The 22,770-nt window shown below is 47.1% G+C and overlaps 1 protein-coding gene across 2 annotated transcripts in view; it reads left to right on the top strand.

Annotated features, from left to right (window-relative positions):
- The window catches only part of TENM2 (teneurin transmembrane protein 2), an 883,834-nt gene that overhangs the window by 530,675 nt on the left and 330,389 nt on the right, over positions 1-22,770 (top strand). The window contains exon 3 of one of the 2 annotated variants that reach the window (XM_036239730.1): positions 5,873-6,082. The exons of the other annotated variant lie outside the window; for it this stretch is intronic. Coding sequence (XP_036095623.1) covers positions 5,873-6,082 — 210 coding nt within the window. The remainder of the gene's footprint in view (positions 1-5,872; positions 6,083-22,770) is intronic. 2 annotated transcript variants of the gene reach the window in all.

The raw sequence follows: 22,770 nt of genomic DNA, 5'->3' as shown, positions 1-22,770 counted from the left end.
ACCTCATGCCTCGCTGGGGCTCTGGAGCAGAGATGCAATGGGGCAGGCCAGAGGCGGAAATGAACATTTCCAAAAGACGATCAGATGATCACGTCCATTGGAGACCAGAGTTCATCTGGGGCAGAGTGGAAACTGAGAACGGGGGATTAGACGATGAAACCGATGAAGAGGTGGATTTGAGTGTGAGACAACTCCAGGTTTAGAGATAGCCCATCGTGGTTTTGGCGATACACACACCTGAGTTCAGGTTTCGGGTCTTGGCTCCGCCCCTTGGGTGTGCCATAACATCCCTGCATCTCTCAATGGGCTGTTGCGATTATGGTCCAAGGTGCCTCAGTAAAACACTTGAGCCTGATACTCAGCACATAAACTAGGCTGGACAGGTGTGTCATGCTTCATCCCCGTCTGTCCAGCTGGAGACAGGGAGTCCAGCGAGAGTTGTCGCCGGGGTACCTGTGTGTCTCATGGTGGTGCTATGGCTGCCCGCCCCAGTGCCCTGCCCAAGCCATCACGCACCTGGATGAAGGAGGTCCCGTCACACAGCCCTCCGCAATCTCCATGTGCAAAACCAGGCAGAACTTGGAGAATCGCTGTGCTCTCCTGAAGAATGTTTTCATGGAGCGTGGGAGCCAGCAGACCATACTTCTGGACAACTCGGGGATGACCGACCAAAGGGGGCGACAGCTCGTGCATTGAAATGATTTCTGTTTACCCACATAATTCAGGTACCTCGTTTTTTAACCCTTCCGAAAACAGTGGCTTCACAAACCCTCAAAAGTGTGGGGTGGGGGGAGTGGATAATTGAGTGAGACATCCGAATAAGCAGCAAGTGGTGGAATAATTCATTAGGAAAATTGTTTACATCCTCAAACCAGCTGCTTCGCCTACGTTCGTACAGTCCTTTTTGCGGTACAAAAGCCATCCTTTCGTTCAGTCTTTGGACTCTTAAAACCACAAAGGGTTTCCAGTTTTTGACTCGAGAATTGCTTTCTCTCTTTACAAATTATTTTTCCTTCGGGTCGTCACTGTGGCTCTTTCTAGGAGGAGCTCTGTGCTACATTCCAGGAGAGGACCGATGAGTTTGGGTTCGCATTCATTCATTCATCTTGCAATCACTCTTGTCTAATTCAGGAAGTAGAATGAACCGTTCAAGGCCTGGATCGCGAGGTCAGACAGCCTGGATTCAGACCCCACCAGTCCTCTTGCTCTCAGTGCAGTGCTGGGAAAGTCGGCCCCCTGGGCCTCAGTTTCTTCCCCTGCAAATGGGAATGATAATAATACTTGGTTCACAGAGTAGTTGTAAATGTTAGCAGGGGGGGAAAATGCATGTAAAATCTTAGCTGAGTTCTCAGCATACAGCAGGATTACAAATATCGGTGGTAATGAGGTCACTGAACTTATTATTTTGGATTTAATCATTCCTGGTAGTGGTTGGTTTGTTTCGTTTGGTTTTTTAAACTCTCTCTCGATCATGTCTCTATTTCACCAAATATCCTGACATCCCCGTTACTACATAGATCAATTATGCATCGTCTACCCAGAACATTTTAATATCTGCTTGCCATTAATCTTTGGGCTGAAAAAGGAACTCGCAGTTTTAAGTGAATTGGAGGACTTGATTTGCAACCTGTCTCTCTGTCATAAATTAGGGGATATTTTAACAACACTTGGTCAGAACAGCAATTTCATGGATAATATCTACCGCTCTGGGGTTGGAGAGGAGATTGTAGCCTTTAATCTTGGGTGGAAAAACCCAACCTAGATCCAAATCAGTTTAAGGAGAAAAATGGTGCTGTAATTGAGACCACGGGGGTGAGCGCGATGTGCCGTCGACCACAGATGGCGCAGGATCAGGTTCCCAGGTATGGCTGCAGCGGATGATGACTGAAGCCTGCGACGGGGCTGGCAGAGAAGCTGTGGGCATCTGCTACCTTTCCCCCAGTCCTGGTCCCTGAGTTTGCTCACTGATGGTGGCACCGGTTCCCACTCAAACCCGGGCATCTGCAGAACCCCCCAGCCAGCCCTCCACACAGCCACCACCAGCCCATCAGTGTGCACAGAACCGCTGCGTCTGACTCGAGGTGTTTTAATCCGAAAATGTTCACGAGCGGACACGGTCACAAAATCGTATTCCTTTGGAAACAGATACATTAGAAAAAAGAATTGAATTAGTCCTCGTGTTTAAGGTCACGGGGAATCCAGTCACACTGATAATTAGGCTGTGATTTACATGGGGATCTTGGAAAACACACCCGCACACACCCCCACACATACACAAGACCATCTGAGTTTAACGAATGACATATTGCTGCCTCTGCATGCTTTCTCTTGCTTTTTAATAAATCAGGGAAGTCTGGCTTTTGATATATTTGCAGGGGACTCTGTGCCCTTTCAGAATGGAACTTCAAAAATAGTTTGAGGGTCGGGGGGGTGGTCTCTGCAGTGTATAAAGTAAGAAGCAGGTACGCGCATGGGCCCTGGTTCCATGCCCACTGCATGCTAGGTGTTTTAGTAAGAAATTGTGGTTTGTAACGTGAGCTTGCAAAACTTGCAGCTTCCTTCCCTGTACTTTGGAACCTGTTTGTGTCTGTACAGATGGTCTCTGTCGGTTGGAAGGGTTGAGGGGAGGGGGAAGGGAATGTAGCCCAAGTGAACAAAATTAGCAAATGACATAGCAAATAGAGAACAGCATACAGTTTGATTAGGGGCAGATCTAGGGGCTGAGAAATTTCCCAAGTCACGGTAGGTACCAGCGTGAATTTAAAGAGCCAGGAACCAGGCGGCTCTGTGATGCGTATTTCAAAACATCCCGGTAACCCCGGTACCTTCATTGTGTTGTGACTGCTTTTGCGTTGTCTCTATTTGTATAAATTAAAAAGCAGCTCTGTCTGTACTATATGAAATGAATTCATGCTGAACAAAATTTCAGAAAGTTCACGTGAAGAACAATTTCATAGCAACTATCGTATCAGGCACCTGGAAAATTGCACTTGAACTTCAGTTCCACCTCAGTCACTCAAAGGAATTCAGAAACTGGCTCCCAGCCATCCTTGTTCTACAGCGCACGGTCTCGGAGAGGCCTCCCCGCAAACTTGAAAGCCTATTGATTGTGAGTTAAAGTCTGCTCCTCCCGAAGCTCCGCTGCTGGGTGGACATCAGCGCCGACTTCCCAGCGTCCCGCTCAGGACACATCTGCGTTCCGCAGCCTTGACCGAGGGGAGAGGGACGCTCTGAAGGGGTCGCTTTGAACTTCGTAACAGAATTACGAGAAAGGCTTTGAACTCTGCCGGCTGATCGCTGTTATAAACGGTTATTCGGAGAAATGTTTCTTCTACAAGATCTTGCAAGTGCCTTGGGATTAGGAGATGGGGACCCGGAACGCGGTGGCCCATAAATCATCCCCCTCCTTGCATATCACCTTTCTTTTCTGTCACCGTGCTCTTGGGACAGACACTACAGAGCGGCTAGAGAATGTATTTCGGAATACACAAACCTGTATCTGACTCCTGACCCCTGTCACTTACCATCCATGCTGTCTCCTCTCTCTGTGCCTCAGTTTCCTCATCAATAAAGTGGGGTTATAATCTCCCTAACCTCATAGAATTGCTTTGGGAATCAAATAAGGTAACCTGTGTAAAGTGGCTAGCACAGTGCAAAACCATCAGCAGTTACAGTCGTCACACTAATGACAGTAATTAGAGGGAAACGGAGGGAAGAAGGTATTGAGGACATGCGCATACCGATTCGGATGAAACTCGGATGCGTTCAGTCTGTCTGCAGGTCCTCTGGTGAGAACAGTATGCCTTCCGTGGCCCTAACAGTGCTGAATGGATTGAGTTGTGCAAAGGAGACTCCATTTATCCATCGACGTGTTTCAGAGATGATTCTTCTTCAGTGATGTTACCGGGCAGGAGCCCCTGACATTTATGCTCTAGGGGTATCCTGTCTCCTGTTGCTCTCCCCCACTCCCGCCCTCAGCAGGGTGACAGGCCAGGGTTTGACTGTGCACTGTGCTCACCGGACTCCCTCTCCTCCTCTTTTGAAGATTCTGGCCTCACTGTTCCCAAGAGTCCTTGTTGGACTCCCCACCCTACCTCTCTCTGGCTAGGCTGGACCAACTGTCCCTTTCTCCCCCACAGCACCGTGTCCTTACCCCCTGCTCTTTATTGCGTCCTGAAATGACTTAGTTACCGGTCTGCCTCCCCCACTGGCTGTGAGCTCCGGGGGGCAGGAATGATGCCTTCTTATCCTTGTACTCTCAGCATCTCCGAGGGCACGTAAGGGCACTCGTACCTTTCACTGAAACACACTGACCTCAAACAACCTTCAGTGCCCTCAGGGATAGATCAGAAAATGCGACTGTAAAGGCTATGACAAGACTTAGCATCCATTGGAGGTACCTGAAAATGTCCCCGCACGCGTCGTGTATCTAGATAGCAGGAAAACATATTTCTTCTGACTCGGGCACTTGACCTGAGTGGAAACTCAGACCTGATCCTTGAGTTTGCTTTTCTGAACACCTTCCCCTTCCCTCCGCACCTTGGCCATGGGCTGCTGCTCCCGGCTCATTTTTCTGAGTTTTTCCAAATGAGCATACCAGCAGGCAAGCACTGGCAAGGACCCCGCGCTGTAAGGGTGACCCCGGTGAAAGTGGACATGGACATCATCCTCACTCAGCATCTGGCTGCAGGAGCTCCCGGCCATGCGCCTTCCGTGGGGGAGAACTTGACCCCTGGGCAGCTCCACGTCACTGCCCACCTCCTGCCAGGCAACCGCTCCTCTTCATCGTCTAGAGTGGCCACGCTTCTCTGTAGGAATTCCTCGTGGTGTCAGAAATATCCCTCATGGTGGAGAGAGTGGGTCCCTGGCCAGGTCTTTGGGATGCAAATAGATTCCTCCCTCCGCCTCTTTTCCATTTCTAACCCAATTGAGTTTACTTGGTTTGAGTCTACCTTATTTATGTGCTCATCCATTCAAGAGGTGCGATTTGTAAGGAAGACACTGAGGACACAAGGGAGCGTGAACTACACGGAGGGGAGCCCTGAGAGCAATAGGGCTGTGAAAGTATTTAAACAGGCTGACAGGATAGAGCAGATGGATGGGCAGTTTTCAAGAAGACAGCAGGGAAGGCTTGAATGAAGAGAAGGAGCAGGATCGTGGGATTAGGTGGCGGGTGAGGGAGAACGTTGCACAGGGAGGGGACGGGAGTGGACAGGCTGTGATACCACATTCAGGCAGCAGCAGGACAGCTGCTTCGGCTGGAGAACGAGGGGCCGCGTGGAGAGTGCGAAGGCCACTGTTAGAGGTAAGCTAGAGGTACCTGGTGCCAGAGCAGGCAGACGGAGGTTGTTATGCAGGGTCTAGACGTCTCTCTACACGCCATGGGAAGCCCGTGGGGAATGCCGAGCAGGGAGCGATATGACCTGATTTCTCTCTGCAACGTTCCAGCTGCTGTGTGGAAGGGACGGGACGATGCGGAGTAGACAGGTGTGTGGCAACGGCGGAAGCAGTCAACCAGCAAGGAGACAATTCGGTGGAGATGACGCGGTCTTAGATTAGGGCTGCAGCAGGGGAGATGGAAAGAATTGGATGTTTTCGAGACCGATTCCATGTCACCTTTGTAGATGGATATTTCTGCTCACACCAGCTTTCTGAAACATGCAACTACTTGCAGTGTGAATTAAGACATTTGGAGAAACATCAAACCACTTGAAATAAACCACTTGAAATAATACATCTGTAGCATTTTTCTTTCTTTCTTTCTCTTTTCTTCTTTACATATTTTTATTGTAAGGTGGTTTCGATGTAACTTTCCCTGGATGCTCTCATGACACTCATTGCTGACCTTTGACCCCTCTGTCCTTTTTCCCAGGTCGTCCCATTCCACCTACATCTTCGTCTAGCCTCCTCCCATCTGCTCAGCTGCCTAGCTCCCATAATCCTCCACCAGTTAGCTGCCAGATGCCATTGCTAGACAGCAACACCTCCCATCAAATCATGGACACCAACCCCGATGAGGAATTCTCCCCCAATTCATACCTGCTCAGAGCATGCTCAGGGCCCCAGCAAGCCTCCAGCAGTGGTAAGGAACTGAATGCGTGGTGGTGTGTGCGTGACAGTGTTGCGTCTCCTGCAAAATCGCAACTTTGAAACAAGCTCTGGGGAGAAGGCGGTGTGGGGAGCATCAGAGTGAAATGCATTTGTCATTGTGTGCCATTGCGGTTCCAGGGTGCATTTGTCAAAGGTCGCAGATAAGGCCTTGGGCCTCCTTCGGTGAGAGGAATGTGCCCACGGCCGCACCTGGGAGCATGCGGGTCTCAAGGTCCAGTGCAGAGAGATGATGGAATGTTGGCTTTTGTCTTACTCTGATTCTGGTCATAGCCAAGTGACCCTGCACACCCGCGCATGCCCAATTTGTGTGTATGTCAGATCTCTTGTCTTTGGTGGTTAGCGTCTGACTTTTCTCCCTTGCTTGTTTAGGTGATTTTGCTCTTGAAATGTGTTCCCTTGACATGAATACTGAATGTCTTTTCAACTCTGCAGTGTTTAGGGGGTGACCTCTCCTAGAACCCTCTACGGTGCTATTTTACTTGAATTGAGCAAGCTGATCACGTGGTGTTGTGATAAACACTGCCTCTAGATCCCTAGTTCTCACTGCGATTTTCACGTTCACAGAGCAAAGGGACTGGTCCCAGGGTTCTGTCTCAGTTTTGAGGATTTTGTGGCTGTTCCCTCAGTTCTCAGTCCCTAAATCTGAGCTGCAATACTCCTGGCCCAGCAATAATGATGCCTTATTTTGATTTCTCCTGTTGGTGATGTGTTCACAAAACATGAACATAGGAGCAGGCATTCCCCAGGGTTCAGTCCCCGTGGCCCAAGGGAAGACATCTGCAGAAATTAACCGCTCCTGCCTCAAAGGCTTTGGAGCTGTCTTCTGAATTGGCCACTCGTGGGATTCATGAACACATCCTGTTCAAGGCAGGACAGAGATTTCCATGCCAAGAATGTCCCTTGATGAGATAGCGTTTTGGCACCATTCACGATGGTACGCCACCGCTGGCCTCAGCCTCCGCATCTAGACAGGACCTCCTAAATCCATGTGCGGTGACTCACTCTGACATGGAATGATGCACTGTGACTGACGATGGCCCATGCCCTTCCTCAAAGCCAGACCCGATATATTTAGTAAACTCATATTATTTTCCCCCCCAAAAATTACCTAATCAAATCTCTCATCAAACGAGCAATCCATTGTTGATATTATGAAGGCCTTTAATCTACCATAAATCTTTATTAGAACTTATCAGAGCTTCTAGTTTGAGAGAAATGTGATTATGGCACTCTTAAAATGACATTACATCATTGGGGTGATTGGTTTATCATTTGGAGAAGAGACATCAATCATAACTAGCATAACCACGCAGTAAATGAATTCAACCTTTCTACCGCAGAACAATGACACTGTAATTGCTCAGAATTAGGCTTAAAATGAAATCGGAAAATGCTCTTTCTTCAAATATGATGTTAACTTAATGGAATATATTATGAAAAATCATGTTTGAGGAAATTCTATGTAATTAAAAATATGCGGAAATATATTCCGTTTTTTCTTTTATCCGAACTCGATTTTAGCTACAGAACCCCTTTTTTTTTGCTGCTGCTGCTGAGATTATGTTGCATTTAATTGAACTATCCTCGCTTATGTTTTGCTGCTTTTTATTTCATACTATGTAATCGTGATGAATATTGTATTATGAAGGACAAGAGGCTTTCGAAATGAGGTGCACCTGCTGATGGCTTTTTAAAAACAGACAATTATTAGGGAGAAGATGAGCTTTTAAAATCGCTATCTTTTTATGCACATGTGGGTGCGCAAGCAAAGATGATTTCATGAGAGAGGTCAGTTCCTATCTCAGAGCTGCCCAGGATGTTTTCTTAGTGATAATGTTGTGACTTTTTTTCATTTGGATGTTGTATCAGCATCTAAGTTGTTCATAGGGTATTTCTGTTGTCTTGATGCCTAATCAAAACCTCATTCGAGTGGACACAACAGATCTGTGTGATCAGAGTCAAACTCATCATCCATTGGTTTATCCCTCGCACCAATTTGTCCAGCTCACTTAAGATTGATAGTGATTTAAGCTTCAGTAATGGGGCAAAATACCACAAAAAATTTGAGGGTCTGTTTTCACCCCAAACAACAGCTGTGCTGATACGATCTCTTCACCTAAGGGGTAAAGGCCCAATTGGGCAATAAATACCCTTGTTTTCAGTGAATACTTATCTGAGAGCTGGAGCTTAGCTCAACTGAGCACAAACCACGTTTAAAAAGGTGTGTGCTCACGTCTGTGTATGGTGTGTGTGTTTGCATATGAGCGTGTGTGTGCGCACACACATGCACACATGTATGTCTCACAGAGTGGATTTGGGCTCCAGGGAAAACTGAGGATTCTATTAAGATCTGAATGCGGGTGTCATGAATTTAAATTTGACATAAAGGATTGAAAATAGAGTTTGACACGAACAACACCAAGAGCAGAGCTATGCCTGGGTGTTCCGACTCGCGTTTGACGACAGGGGTAGGATCGTTTGGTGGGTGTCACAGCACAAACAAAAGCAACCACGCAGTTGATTATGTTCACGTGTAGCTGGTTAATTGCACAGAACTGTTTAAGTTTCTCTCTTGGCAATGACCTCGGGTTCTGAAGATCTGGTCTCAAACTCTTTCTTGGGTGAAATAAAACTCTTATCAACACATTCAGCGCTGCATGACAGTAAGAAATCATTTCCTGCTGTCCTCGTACACGGCCGTTATTACTTGACATAGGTGAGGGCCATCCGTAGGGGAGTCAGTGCCCACGTCTCCTGCCCAAAGAGCCTTTGTTCTAAAGAGACAAACCCGACATAAACTACACGACTTACATGTTTCTGACAACATGAAAAGCTCCTTGCAGAACTACCTTTATAGTTCCACTATCATTATTTTCTATGAGTGCAGCACATTCTTTAGTGGATGGTACTAAAACCTCGGCACCTTAGGAGCCAAATTGTTCTCACCTTCATTCTGTGCTAATCGAGCAGATACCCAGGGGGCCTGGTGAGATGGCCCCCAGCATTTTCTTTTCCAGAAGCTGAGCTCCGGCAAGTGGCTCATCCTGGGTTCTGCCTTCTGCCAGGTTAGCTCCAGAGATGTTTCTTGTCCCTAGCAGCACCATTTCAAACACTATGAAATAACTCATCTGGAAAAAAAAAAAAAATCTGAATTCGAGTGGCAGCATAATGAAGGATAAGACCACCTTTCAAACCGCAGTAGGGTTTGCACATTGCTGTCAGCGTCTGCGGCAGAAAATAGACAGGCAGCCACATTGTCATCAAAAGCATGGGCTTACCTCCCCTCTCGTAAAAGGTGGAGTTGATGTTTTCCTAAAAGTCTAAATGAAGGGGTTTGGAACACTCATTAGTAATATCAGACATACGGAATAAGTATAATCAGATACCTGTCAGTCAGGACCCTTCGGATCTGTCCTGTGTGGCTAGGGAGTTCTCCCAGCTACAGAGCCTCCATTTGTAACTGAGGACACTAAAGGTACCCTGGCCCTTTTAAAAAAGCCAATGTCTTGGTTAATTCTCGGTGAAACTAGTACATCAAAACCAGTGAGTTTGGGGTTGCCTGGAGTGGTCCAAGAATTCTGTTGCCTAGACAATTTAATGATTGTCTTAGTTATCTGGCGTCATAAAGCAGAAGAGCTTCATTCATCCATTTATCCATCTATCCATCCATTCATCCACCCACCCACCCATCCATTCATCCACCCACCCACCCACCCATCCATTCACCCACTCACCCATTCTTCCATTCTTCCTTCCTTCCTTCCTTCCTTCCTTCCTTCCTTCCTTCCTTCCATCCATCCACCCACCCACCCACTCATCCATCCTTCCATCCATCCATCCATCCACCCACCCACCCTTCCATCCATCCATCCATCCATCCATCCATCCATCCATCCATTTTTCCATTCATCTGTCCATCCATCCATCCATCCATCCATCCATCCATCCATCCATCCATCCATCCTTTCATTCATCCATCCATGCATGCATCCATCCCTTTTTTTGCATCTCCCCCATAAATTGTGAAAGCTTATGACAATTTGTTTTAAAAACTGGAAAACTAGAATTAGATGATGCAACAGGGTGAAGGAAAACTCTAGAAGGGAGAGCATACATACAAGCTCATGTATGTAAAGTCCTGTTCCATTATCTAAGATTCACAAAAATACCTGATTCTGAGCTTCCTAGAAACCACCGCAAAAAGGGACACAGAAAGAACAAGATGCACAATTTTCATCAGATAAAAACGAATTAACTGCTTCAGGGAAATTCTGTACATCCTCATAGTGAGGCTAGAAAGAAATTTCTCTACAAGGAGATGATGTTCCAGGTGACCAAATTCCCAGTAACATGCTATATATAATACACATGCTAACAAATTTTCTGTCAACATTCCTTGTAATGTTTTCTCCACATAAGCCATAGAAAGCATTTTTAGTTAAAAACAATTACACAGCCCTGGCCGGTTTGGCTCAGCGGTTAGAGCGTCGGCCTGCGGTCCTGAGAGACCCGGGTTCTGTTCCTGCTAAGGGCACGTACCTCGGTTGCAGTTTGTCCCCGGCCCTGGTCGGTTGTGCGGGTGGCAGCCACTCGATGTGTCCCTTTCACATTGATGTTTCTCTCTCTCTCTCTGTTCCTCCCCCCCCCCCCAACCTGAACAAAAAGTGGAAAAATGTCCTCGGGTGAGGATAAAAAAAAACAAAACAAAACAAAAAAAAAACAATTTTACACAAATATCAAAACATTGCATAGCCCAAGGACAAAACGTGACCCATAAAAAAACCTTAGTTCTATAAAGGACCATGTAAACTGCATGTCCCTTAGACACCAGACCTTAAATATCATTGCTTATAAATAAATTTTAGGGGAATTAGCCAACTTTGAGGTTATAGTCACTACCCAGAACCTGAAAGGCAGATGTTCTGTATTATAAATTTGTCCTGACAGCCACAGAGAGGTTAGAACTGATAGCCTCTAAACCAGAGGTTCTCAACCTGTGGGTCGCGACCCCTTTGGGGGTCGAACAACCCTTTCACAGGGGTCGCCTAAGACCATCGGAAAACACATATTTCCGATGGCGATTCGTAACAGTAGCAAAATTACAGTTATGAAGTAGCAACAAAAATAATTTTATGGTTGGGGGTCACCACAACATGAGGAGCTGTAGTAAAGGGTCGCGGCATCAGGAAGGTTGAGAAACACTGCAAAGCGTGGCTTGGGGCCAACCTCACTCACTGGCCCCTCCCACCAGCCCTGGGCTGGACTCGAATGGACTCTTGTCAGTTCCTGGCGTCCAGCTGGACCAGGCTGCCCCGCTGTTTCCAGCCCCCCACCCCCTCTTCCTGGACAGCGTGGATCACTCCATCTAGGACAAAACTGAGACCTACAAGTGCCAGGCAAAACAGCCAGCCCCTGGCATTTCACTGCCGGAGCTGAAAAGTCAGGTTTGGGGTCCGAAACACCTGCTGAAAATGTCCCGACAGCAAGCGGCAGAGGCACAGCTCCTCCGAAACTGACCCAGGCTCCTGGAGAGCATCACCCCAGCTTCCTAAACGAGGTCTTCTCCTGAGAATTGGGGCGGGTCGTCATCGGACACTGGATCCTGCTCACTGGCCCCGCAGTGTAGCAAACAGATCAGACCTTTTCTTCTTTTATTAGGGCCTTCTTGCCCCCGCCCCGCACACACACATACACGTCGTCTGTAGGTCTAGCAACGTCCAGCCCTCAGAGGGCGGGGCTCTCTTCTGTACCACAGCGCGCGTGAGGGACAGGTCATCCCTTGGAGCTGCACAGCCTGGAAGTGACATGCTGCACAGACCACGTCTGCTCAGCAAATAATCCTGCTATTGACCAAATCCCCAAGGTCGATAAGCACTGTGTACACTCCACCTCTCCGTCTCTGTCCTTGGCTTCTGGGTACATACAGAAAGGTGGCCAGATGTCTTGGGAGCTCCATGTGACATCTTAACAGTTTCCTGCCCTCACAGTTCTACCCAGAACTTGAGCTTTTCCAGAATTTCTTTGAAGACGACAATGAATTCTAACTCGCTTCTGCAGAAGACTCAAAAGCCATTTGAAGCCCTGGCCGGTTCTGCTCAGTGGTTAGAGCGTCAGCCTGCGGTCCAGAGAGACCCGGGTTAGGGTCCCACAAAGGGCACCGTACCTTGGTTGCAGTTTGTCCCCGACCCTGGCTGGGTCATGCGGGAGGCAGCCACTCAATGTGTCCCTTTCACGTCAATATTTCTCTCTCTCTCTCCCTCCCTCTCTCCCTCCTGCTCTATGCAAAAATTTCCTCGGGTGAGGATAAAATAAAATTGTGCACTCCAGTGTGCAAACTACTTGAATTTGAATCATAGCTCAGTCAGTTTCTTTCTTTTCTTCTTTGGCTAATCCTCACCTGAGGATATTTTTCCATTGATTTTTAGAGAGAGTGGGAGAGAGGAATGGGGAGAGAGGGAGAGAAACATGTAGATTGGTTGCCTCCCACACAACCCCAGCTGGGGCCAGGACTCAAACCTGCAACCTAGGTACGCGCCCTTGACTGGGAGTCGAACCCATGACCCTTTGGTCCAGCTTACCTATTTTTGTTCTTGTTTCCTATGCTTTTAGTGTCATGTAGCAAGTATCTCTAAGGGCTTATTCTGTGGTGGCCACTGTTCTAGTGGTTTTCACAAATGGTAACTCATTTCAGCCTCAACGCTGAGAGACACAGAAGCAGCCCTGGAGCCGCGGAGCTGACTGGACACTAACACCTGGTGTAGGTGCTGTTAGGTGCCTTCCCAGCTAGGCCACGTGTTCTGGTCTCGAACAGAAACCGTCCTGCCGAACCTCGACCCTCCACAAGGCCCTCTGCGACTGGGCGAGATCAAATGAAAACGAGACCATTTTGTCATCTTGCCTAAACACCAAGGCCACTGTCCCAAACACAGAAACACAAAACATCCCCCTCTCCAGGCTAAAATGTGTAACTATTCTTTCTTTCTCTTATTTTCTTTCTTTTCTTCTTTCTTTTTCTTTCCTTCTTTCTGTTTTGTTTAATCCTCGCCTGAGGCTGTTTTCCATTGGCTTTTAGAGAAAGTGGGAGGGCGGGAGGGGGAGGAGAGAGAGAGAAAATATTGATGTGAGAGAGCCACATCAGTTGGTTGCCTCCCGCACACACCCTGATTGGACTGGGGATTGAACCGGCAACCCAGGCACGTGACCTTGACCGGAAATCGAACCCGTGACCCTTCGGTGCGTGAGCTCACGCTCTCACCACTGATCAACTCCAGCCAGGGCATAGCTGTTCTTTCTGTAACCTTTACAGTTTCGCCTCTTTCGGTCAGCCCTTCCTATAGATAAAACATAATGAGACGTGGATCGTAGATTATCCCTACTCTCTGACAGCACCAAGTGCAGGGTAACCTGTTTCCCTGAGCCCTCCCCACAGCCGTCCGCACAGCCCTTTCTAACACCCGTCCACTGAGGCACCGGGGCTCCCCGTTCTGTGTCTTCTCCCCCCTTGCAGTGAGTTAATAAACCCAACTTTGATTGACTGCAGTGTGCTGGTGCTGGTGTCGTGGCTGGAGGACACGGACACCATTGCACTGTGGTTTGGGATTAATATCATCCCTGTTTCACAGAAGGGAGAACTGTGGCCCAGAGAGGTTAAGTAACTTGCCCAAGGATACACAGTGATTAAGCAGTATAGGAGGAACTTGACCCAAAGAAGTCAGTCTCCACAGTAATAAGTAGACAGACATTTAAGGAATTTTTCAAAAGGCAACTCTAGAAAAAAAATGTGTGTGTGTGTGTGTGTGTTCAAGAAATAAAAAGTAGTCTTTATGTACTGCATGGCTCAGCTCTGAATAGCATTTACGTGAGGATAACAAGGTACACACCTTGAATAACAGTCTAACTGTTATGTCAGGGGGAAGCGGACATGGAGCGGTACGTATGTGGACCAAGCAGGTACATAAAAAAGCCTAGGTCTGCATCTTCTGTAAGTCAGAAGCTACTGGATAATGCCTAAAACTGAAAATGCAAGAAATAGCAGCAAAGCATGTTATTTATAGAACCTAGAAAGAAAAAAAAAACAACAAAATAATCAGCTAAAAAGAGGCAAACAGGGTTGCCTCTGGGAAGGAAGAAATTGTGGTGCTGATAGAAAAGGATCGCTATTTTTGAACCAAACGTTGCATAACTGTTTGACTCTTTAAGCTGTATGTGTTTTCTCTTTTGATGAAAAGAAAAAATGAAAATAAAAGAGATTGGGCCTACAGAACACTCAGTACAATATTAGAAACCCAAAATGGTTGCTGTTTAATATTCTCAGACATAAGTCATTCAACGATTATGTATTGATCCGCGGCGATGTGTTCAAGATGACATCAGGTGCAATGAACTTGAATGGTTAGGCACCGGAGCATTTTCCCGGAATCCGTAGATTTGTCTGTATCTGCTTCTGTTGATTTGAGAGCCCTGTGGAGTTGTTAGGGCTTTAGCTCTTTATCCCAAGCCAGCCTCCAGCCTTGTTGAAAATCCTAGGCTTAGGGTGGCATGAGACAGAGAAGATCCTGTAACCACCGTTCCTCTTCATTACTAACCCAGTATCCATCTAAGCTCAGGTCCCATCTTTTCCCCAAAGCCTTCCCAACCAACTCTGGCCAAAGAGAGGCAGAGCCAGAATTGCATAACAGCCTTATCCTCTGCCTTACTCAATTTAGCACCTCATTACGTTCTAATTTGTAATATTCTCTTGGCGTTTCATGCATATAAGTCACTTGTGTCAACATTAAATTGCCACCACTTAAAGACAAGGGTCATTTCTTTCATCTTTTTGTATCATTTAACACTCGGTGCAGGTTGAAATGTGTTCAAGACATCCTTATTGATCTAGCCTTTAAAAGGGCAGTGGTGGACCAGGGCAAAAAAAAAAGGGGGGGTACCTTCTGACTTGGGCAGGTCATTGTAATGCTTTCAGATCTAAAATCATCGTTGATGGGCGTTGTGAGCTTGGTCACTGTTACAAAGAACAGAAAAGAAAAGGTGCCATACGGAGTGATGAGCAAAGATGCATGTTTATCTAATCTATGGCTTTCCTTGGTTCCAAGGAAGATATTTCTCTTCCTTCCTCCTGGGAGATGCACTTCTGAGTTGGTGGTGCCTTTGAGATAATTTCCTCTGATAATAAGTTTTCTGAGATAATTTCTTCTGATGGTAAATTTGTGGTGGTACCCTTATAATCTAGGGAACTAGCCTAGGGAATGCACGTCCTCAGCATCCATATTGGTTTCCTAGGGCTATCATTACAAGGTACCACGAACTTGGTGGCTTACAACAACAGGAACATATTCTCTTTCTGTTTAGAGGCTAGAAGTCCAAAATTATTTTTATTTGTTTGTTTGTTTGTTTGTTTACTTTTGTTACAGATATTTCTCCTTTTTTTTCCCCATTGACACCCTCCTCCCCATCCCTCCCACCCTGTCCCCAGCTTTGTTGTCCGTGTCCATCGGTTATGTGTACATGCATATAAGTTCTGTGGTTTATCTCTCCCCCCAACCCCCTCTTCTGAGGGTTGTCAGTCTGTAACCTACTTCCACATCTCTGGGTCTACCCTGTTCCTCAGACTGTTATGTTCATTATATTCCACAAATAAGTGAGATCATGTGATATTTGTCTTTCTCTGTTTGGCTTGTTTCGCTTAGGATAATCCTTTCCAGGTCTCTCCATGTGGTCTCAAAGGATAAGAGATCTTTCTTTCTTACAGCTGCATAGTACTCCATTGTGTATATGTACCACAGCTTTTTTATCCATTCGTCTACTGATTGACACTTGGACTGTTTCCAGATCTTAGCTATTGTAAATAGTGCTGCTACAAACATGAGGGTACATATATTCTTTCTGATTGGTGTTTCTTCTTAGGGTATATTCCTAGAAGTGGGATCACTGGGTCAAATGGCAATTCAATTTTTAATTTTTTGAGGTAACACCATATTGTTTCCCATAGCGACTGCACCAGTCTGCATTCCCACCAGCAGTATACTAGGGTCCCCTTTTCTCCACACCCTCGCCAACACTTGTTGTCTGATGATTTGTTGATGGCGGCCATTCGGACAGGTGTGAAAGTCATACCTCATTGTTGTTTTAATTTGCATCTCTCTAATGATTAGTGATGAGCATTTGTTCATATGTCTCTTGGCCATTTGTATGTGCTGTTTGGAGAGGTGTCTATTTAGCTCCTCTGCCCATTTTTCAATTGGGTTCTTTGTTAGACGTCCAAAGAAAGTGTTGGCTGGTCCACGCTCCCTCCGAAGGCTCTAGGGAAGATCCTGCCCTGCCTCTCCTCAATGCTGGTGGCTGCTGGTGTTCTGGCTCTGTGGCAGCATGACTTCAACGTGTGTCTCCATCTTCACATGGGCATCTTCTCCCTGTGTGTGTCTCTGGGTCTCCAAATCCCTCCTTATAAGGACACCAGTCATTGGATTTAAGGTCCATCCTAATCCAGTAGAATCTTATATTAATTATATCTGCAAAGACCCTCTTTCCAAATAAGGTCACATGCATCAACACATCTCTTCGAGGGACACAATTCAACTCCCAGCAGCATCCAGCTGAATACGAAGCAGGACAGAGCTAGATGTTGGGTGTGGGAGTAGAGTTCAAGGCTGCCTCCTTATTTCTGTTACAATGAAGAAGCTACCATCCCCTTCTCTCCCTCTTACATTCTCAGCCCCATGTGGTCCTACTTTGTCCATGCATTTCATCCCCTTCTCTCCCTCTTACGTTCTCAGCCCCATGTGGTCCTACTTTGTCCATGCATTGAGTATCCCCTCTCCAGAGGATCTTTGCCAACAGGATTTCATAAGTGGGGAATTATTCCTTTCCTTTACAGGAAAGTTTCTTGAAAGGGTATTCTACTCTCTCTCTCTCTCTACTTTCTCACTCCCCATATACTCTGCAACCTATTATTTTTACTTACTTGGTAACTACTTTTGCTATATTCACAGATCGCCTCCTCCTGAATGTAATAGACGTTTCTCATCACAACTCACACTTCGCTGTTCACTCCTCCTTTCTCCTTGAAATGCGCTTTCCTTTGGCATCCATGGTTCTGCTTCCTTCTCATTCTCATCCCCACGTCTCTGGCCCCTTCCCGCCTCAGGTGGATGCCTCCGTCTGTTTATCCTCTAAATGCCAGGGTGTCTGTGAGTTAAAACCCAGTCCCCTTCCCCACACTTTTCATACCCTCTCCCAGGGGCAGTCACCTACACTCATAACTACAATTACAGTCTGACCCAGCCAGTGTGGCTCAGTGGACTGAGCGTCGTCCCGTGGACTGAGAGGTTCCAGTTCGATTCCCGGTCAGGGCACATGCCCAGGTTGCAGGCTCCATCCCCAGTAGAGGGTGTGCAGGGGGCAGCTGATCAACATGTCTCTCTCCCTTCTTCTCTCTCTAAAAACCATCAATAAAATATATACTGTTTAAAAGTTTTAAAAATAAATAAAAATAAAATTACAATCTATAAGTTGATGGCCCTGGAGTCCTTTCCTCCAGGTCAAAATGTTTACTCACTCTCTCTAAATGCCCCCTGCGTATTTCAGCTAAGATGTCCAATAGACCATTAGGAAAACAACCATTCTGAAATGGAACTCGATGCGCTTCATCTGAAACACATGCTCCCATGTAATTCTTCTCTGCTTTTCCTCACCTTGGTGTCTTTCCTTCTCGTCCCATCAGTTGCTCAAGCCGGAAACCTAGACACCATCCTCGCTGCTCCTCATTTCTACCTAGGATAAATCTCTCAACCCTATCAAGCATGACTCAAATATTTTTATATCCCTACTTCATCCACCCTAGCTCACATTACTATTATCTTTGGCCTGAAGATCTAATTGGTTCTAATTGATTCTTTTTTTTTCTTTTAGTTTTTATGTCTTTTCATCTAATCTGTTCTCACAATTCAATTAGCAGAGTTTCTGTAAAATGTATAATTGGATAAGCTGCTTCTCCCTCTTCAGTGGGACCCCCTTGTGCCCTGGATCGTCTGTACCCTTTAGCATCTCCCAAAGGCTCTCGGCCACCTCCCTGTCTCCATACTCGCCGTTCATCCACTTCATAGATAGTGGCTGACGAGGCCACGTCATGCCCTGGTGGTGGGGTCTCCAGGAAGCCTCTCTGATCCCCCGCATCTGCGTGGTTCTGCCTTCCGTAGCTCCCATGTCTCCTCTGTTGTTGAACTCTCCACTCGACTGGATTCAACGTTCAGTTTAAGCTCTTTGAAGACAAGAACCCTCTCTCCCTGGGTCCCATTTTACTCTCTGCGTTTAGCTAGCACGGTGCCTGTCACTGAGCAGATGCTAAGTACTAGGCAGATGAAGAAACAAAGAGAGAATGAGGCCAGAGGAGGAGGGAAGGTTGCAGGAGGTATTTTCGACATCGGAAGAGCGGTCCGGGCTGTAGCGGGACAGACCCTGGCTCACGAGCTGCCTCTCCCATTCTGTAGAAAAGGTAAGGGGTTAGCCAGGCGTTTCTGGCTGATGAACAGCGCTGTGTGGACGGCAAAGGACGCCAGAAGCAAGCAAAGAAACCTCAGCTAGCTGATGCTTGGACTCTAGAATCTCAATAAACAAGTAAACTATGGGAAAACGCCCTTGTGTGACACTTGGAAATTCCAGTGCCGCCGTCCCCCTTGATCCACGGTTTCACTTTCCGTGGTTTCAGTGTCCCATGGTCAACCACGGACCCAAAATAATAAATGGACAATTCCAGAAATGGACAATCCATTAGTTTTAACGTGTGCGTGGTTCTCAGTAGCATGATGAGAGTTGGCACCTTCCTGCCCGGGTAGGGGGGTGAACCATCGCTTTGTTCATCAGGTCCCTGCCCCTTGGCCACTTAGTGGACATCTCTGTTATCAGGCCGACTGTTCCCATACAGCAGTGCCTGTGTCAGGTCACCCTTACGCATAGCCCGACGCTACGTCACCATGCCTCCCCTCCCATTGTCACAGCAGGCTGAGCACAGTACAAGATATTTTGAAAAGAGAGAGACCACATTCCCATAACTTCCGTTACAGTATATCGTTACAATTATTCTACTGTGTTGTTAGTTATTACTGTTCATCTCTTACTGTGCCTAGTTTCTAAGTTAAACTTCATCACAGGTATGCATAGGAAAAAATGTAGTATATGTAGGGTTTGGTACTCTCTGAGGTTTGAGGCATCCCCGGGGGTCTTGGAATGTATCCCCGACAGATGAGAGGGGACAGTGTCTCAGCCTGTCCCCCGACACTCCTCGGGCCAGTCCCAGCCCTCTCTTTTGTCATTTTCTGTCAAATCTTTTATGATTTCTGTTGTTTTCATTATCCTCATTCCTCTCCGACACTTATAAATCTGAGGACGAGGGGTACACACATTCTGGATACTGAAGCATTTAGGCAGTTATCACTTAAATTAATGTTTTCTGCAAGAGCTGTATTTTAGTGGAAAACAATAATTGTTTCTAAGACAGCATCTTGGAGTTGAACCAGTTCTATCAGTGAACACTGAACCATGGAGAGCCAGCAATAAAGGCGATGATCAATCGCCCTCCCCACCCCTTCTGCCGCTCCACGTCAGACTTGGCTTCCCTTTGCTTTAGAAAATAATACTAAGTGAAGCTGAAGGTGTAGCATCTTTTTACCGCCTCAGCAGAACCGTCAGCCCCATGCAGAAAGACCCCTCACTGAGGATTTGCAAAGATGTACCTGTGTAAGTTGGGACCTTAGAAATCCCTGCTTTTAAGTGGTGTTGATGTTCCACAGTGGACTGATGGGGGGAGGGGACAGGGCTCACGCTCCCTTGTGCCAGCTCCCCAAGTTGTCCCAGTGTATGCGATGGTATTCACACTCGAGTGGAATCGCATTTCAATCTGTTCCATCTGACTGGCGACTGTGTTTTCTTCCCGTCCGTGGTAATGGAGCCCTCTTTCCAAGTTCCCAAGGTTATTTTCATCTCTGTGACCTTTCCCATCCCCCTGGGGCACCTCAGCATTACCCGCCCCCCCACCTCGCGTAAGATGCTGCTCCTCGTGTCCTGCACGCCGCCGGAGCTGCTGTCCTGGATACGTTTCTATCAGCGACGTCGCTGCACCCTAGAGGAGCAGAGAGCTTGGCCAGGGTAGGACCCCGCCCTGCCTCTGCCGGATTCCGCTCACGTTCTCCGCTTTGAGGTCAAGCAGTGGGCTTTCAAAAATAGAAAGAGATTGCATGGGACACCACCTATTTAAATATTAGGATGCCAGTTTTATGATTTCTTCTGCTGACCTGCGCTCCCTCCTCTTGAAGACAGAAAACTGGGTGGAATTTAAGAGACTGAGGTTGAGAAAATAATTCACAGGGAGGGGAAAAGTCACATCACACCGGGCAGACGTGGCCTTTTCTGCCTCTCTTTATTGATCTCGAATTGCAGAAAGGGTTCACGAGATAAAAAGGCTCTGTGAAGCGAAGAACGGGAGAAGCCCCGGAGGCAGGGGGGGCCGAGAGTCAGAATCTAAGCCCCGATTCCACAGGGACCCCGCCAAGCTGCCAGGGCCGTCAGTTCTCTCCTTGGACCCTCCGTCTTCCTCTTGTGTAGTGCTGAGAGAATTTGGGCCAGATGGTTAGAAAGGTCTCTTCCAATCTTCAAATGTCAAAATTCCAGGAAAAGAACAAGAGTTAGCCACGACACCCTATTCCACCTCCGAGGATGTCTGGGTTCTGTCTTTAGAAGCACGGAAACAACTTCTTCCATCCGAAGATGGGACACTGGGACCGATGCCCCCTCCTGGAATGGCGGTGGTGAGGATGCCATTCAATACCAATCGCTGTCCACACGTTCGTATGACATTTCTCTTCCCAGGCACCAGCTCCTGAACTTGAACGAGCTTGGAAGCGGCACAGTCTGGCCCTTGGTTGAACAGAGGAGCCAACGTGTTTGACTTGTCCCTGCTTGTAGTTCTAACACGCTCTTATTTAGGTGACCACATGAAGGAATCGGGAGAATGCCATGTAAACATTCACAATCCTGTCTTTCTTGAGATAACAAATCTAGCATGACCCACCTGTGTAACAACACGGTGAGAGGAGCCCGCCTGTTGTATGGGGGGGCCTTGTGCACACCCTCGCCCTGGGGTTCTCCTGGCCTCTAGAGGTCATTGGTCTGCCACTCTAGTCCTCTAACGTATCGGCATTGCTGATGACCACGACGGTGGTGATCGTCACCAGTGTTGTTCATCCCGATCTCCCTGTCGGAGCGCCACCTTGGCCTTTAGAAAACACTGTGACGTGCGGTGTTTACTTAAAACCCCCGTTGCCATCCTGTGATGGGGAGGACAGAAAGAGTATTACTGTCTCCACTTAACAGATAAGACATTTGAGAGTCGGAAAACTCAAGTGTGTTATCAGTTCTAATGGTCTCAATGTCTCCACCGCCAAGGTCTCTTTTGATTTTTTGGGTTTTTTTCCCCAAATGCCCAATGTTTTGTAGGACTTGTCTACCGGTTCACACGTATTAAGTCATAGTTTGTTTTTTTCCATTTTGTGTTACTTGAAAACACATATGTGTGTGTGTGTTTCAAACCACTGCTTTATTTTAACACTGAATTAAAAGAATTCTTAAGCTTAGGATTACGCTACCCCCAGAACATGCCTTTACCATCCTGACTCATCTGCCTCATTTCCCCTAAACTACCAATGGCTTTTCCAGTGACATTCCCACTATTATCTAAATCCATTCGCAGTGCTGACTTACATTTTTTTACCATGGTCCAGCCAGTGTGGCTCAGTGGTGGAGCGTCGACCCAGGCACCAAGAGGTCGCTGGTTCAATTCCCGGTCAGGGCACATGCCCAGGTGGTGGGCCCGATCCCCAGTGGGGGGCATGCAGGAGGTGGCCAGTCGATGTTCTCTCTCATCGATGTTTCTACCTCTCTTCCTCTCACTTCCTCTCTCTCTAAAATCAATAAAGGGAAATAAAATGAAATGAAATGAAATGAAATGAAATGAAATGAAATGAAATGAAATAAAATAAATAAATAGTTTTACCATGTAAGATGATAGCTGCTAATTAGAGGACAAATTTTTTGGTTCTTTTGCATAAATACTCTGCATCTCATGCCTTCCCGGGTGAACATGTCAACAAGCACATCTAGTCAAGAGGGAAAAGAGTGTGCACGGGTATGCATAGTTGCGTATGAAAAGTTTAAGTGAGTTTTAGGGAGCCTGGACCAATTATTCTTATATCACAGTAGCTGAGTTGTACGCTGCTCTGCTAAAGTCAGTTACAGGGAGAAGAATTCAAACTCAATTATTTTGTTGTTATTTTCGACACGGGAGTATACAACGTGGAAGATTGCCTGGCTTCTGGAGCCGAGCTCAGTATACGGAGCCGTGGGCTGTTAGCACATTCTGATGAAAGCGCCACAGTGTATCCGCGTGTCACAGGTGCTGGGCATTGCCTGGGTCTGCAGGGCCGTCCTCACACTAGACCACCTCCCTCGGCCGCCCCCCGGCATCCCGACACTGATGAGTTCTGCTACTCTGAGACTCCGCTGGCCCTGACTTGTCCTCACAACAGCACGAGATCCGGATGAGATGCCTTTTTCAGAAGAACCCAGAGGCGTCGAGGGTTCGATTGGACTCTCGCCTGCTTTGGAAAGGAG

The sequence above is a fragment of the Molossus molossus genome, unplaced genomic scaffold (genome assembly GCF_014108415.1).
Source record: "Molossus molossus isolate mMolMol1 unplaced genomic scaffold, mMolMol1.p scaffold_m16_p_4, whole genome shotgun sequence".
NCBI lineage: Eukaryota > Metazoa > Chordata > Mammalia > Chiroptera > Molossidae > Molossus > Molossus molossus.
This window is presented reverse-complemented; position numbering and strand designations above follow the sequence as displayed.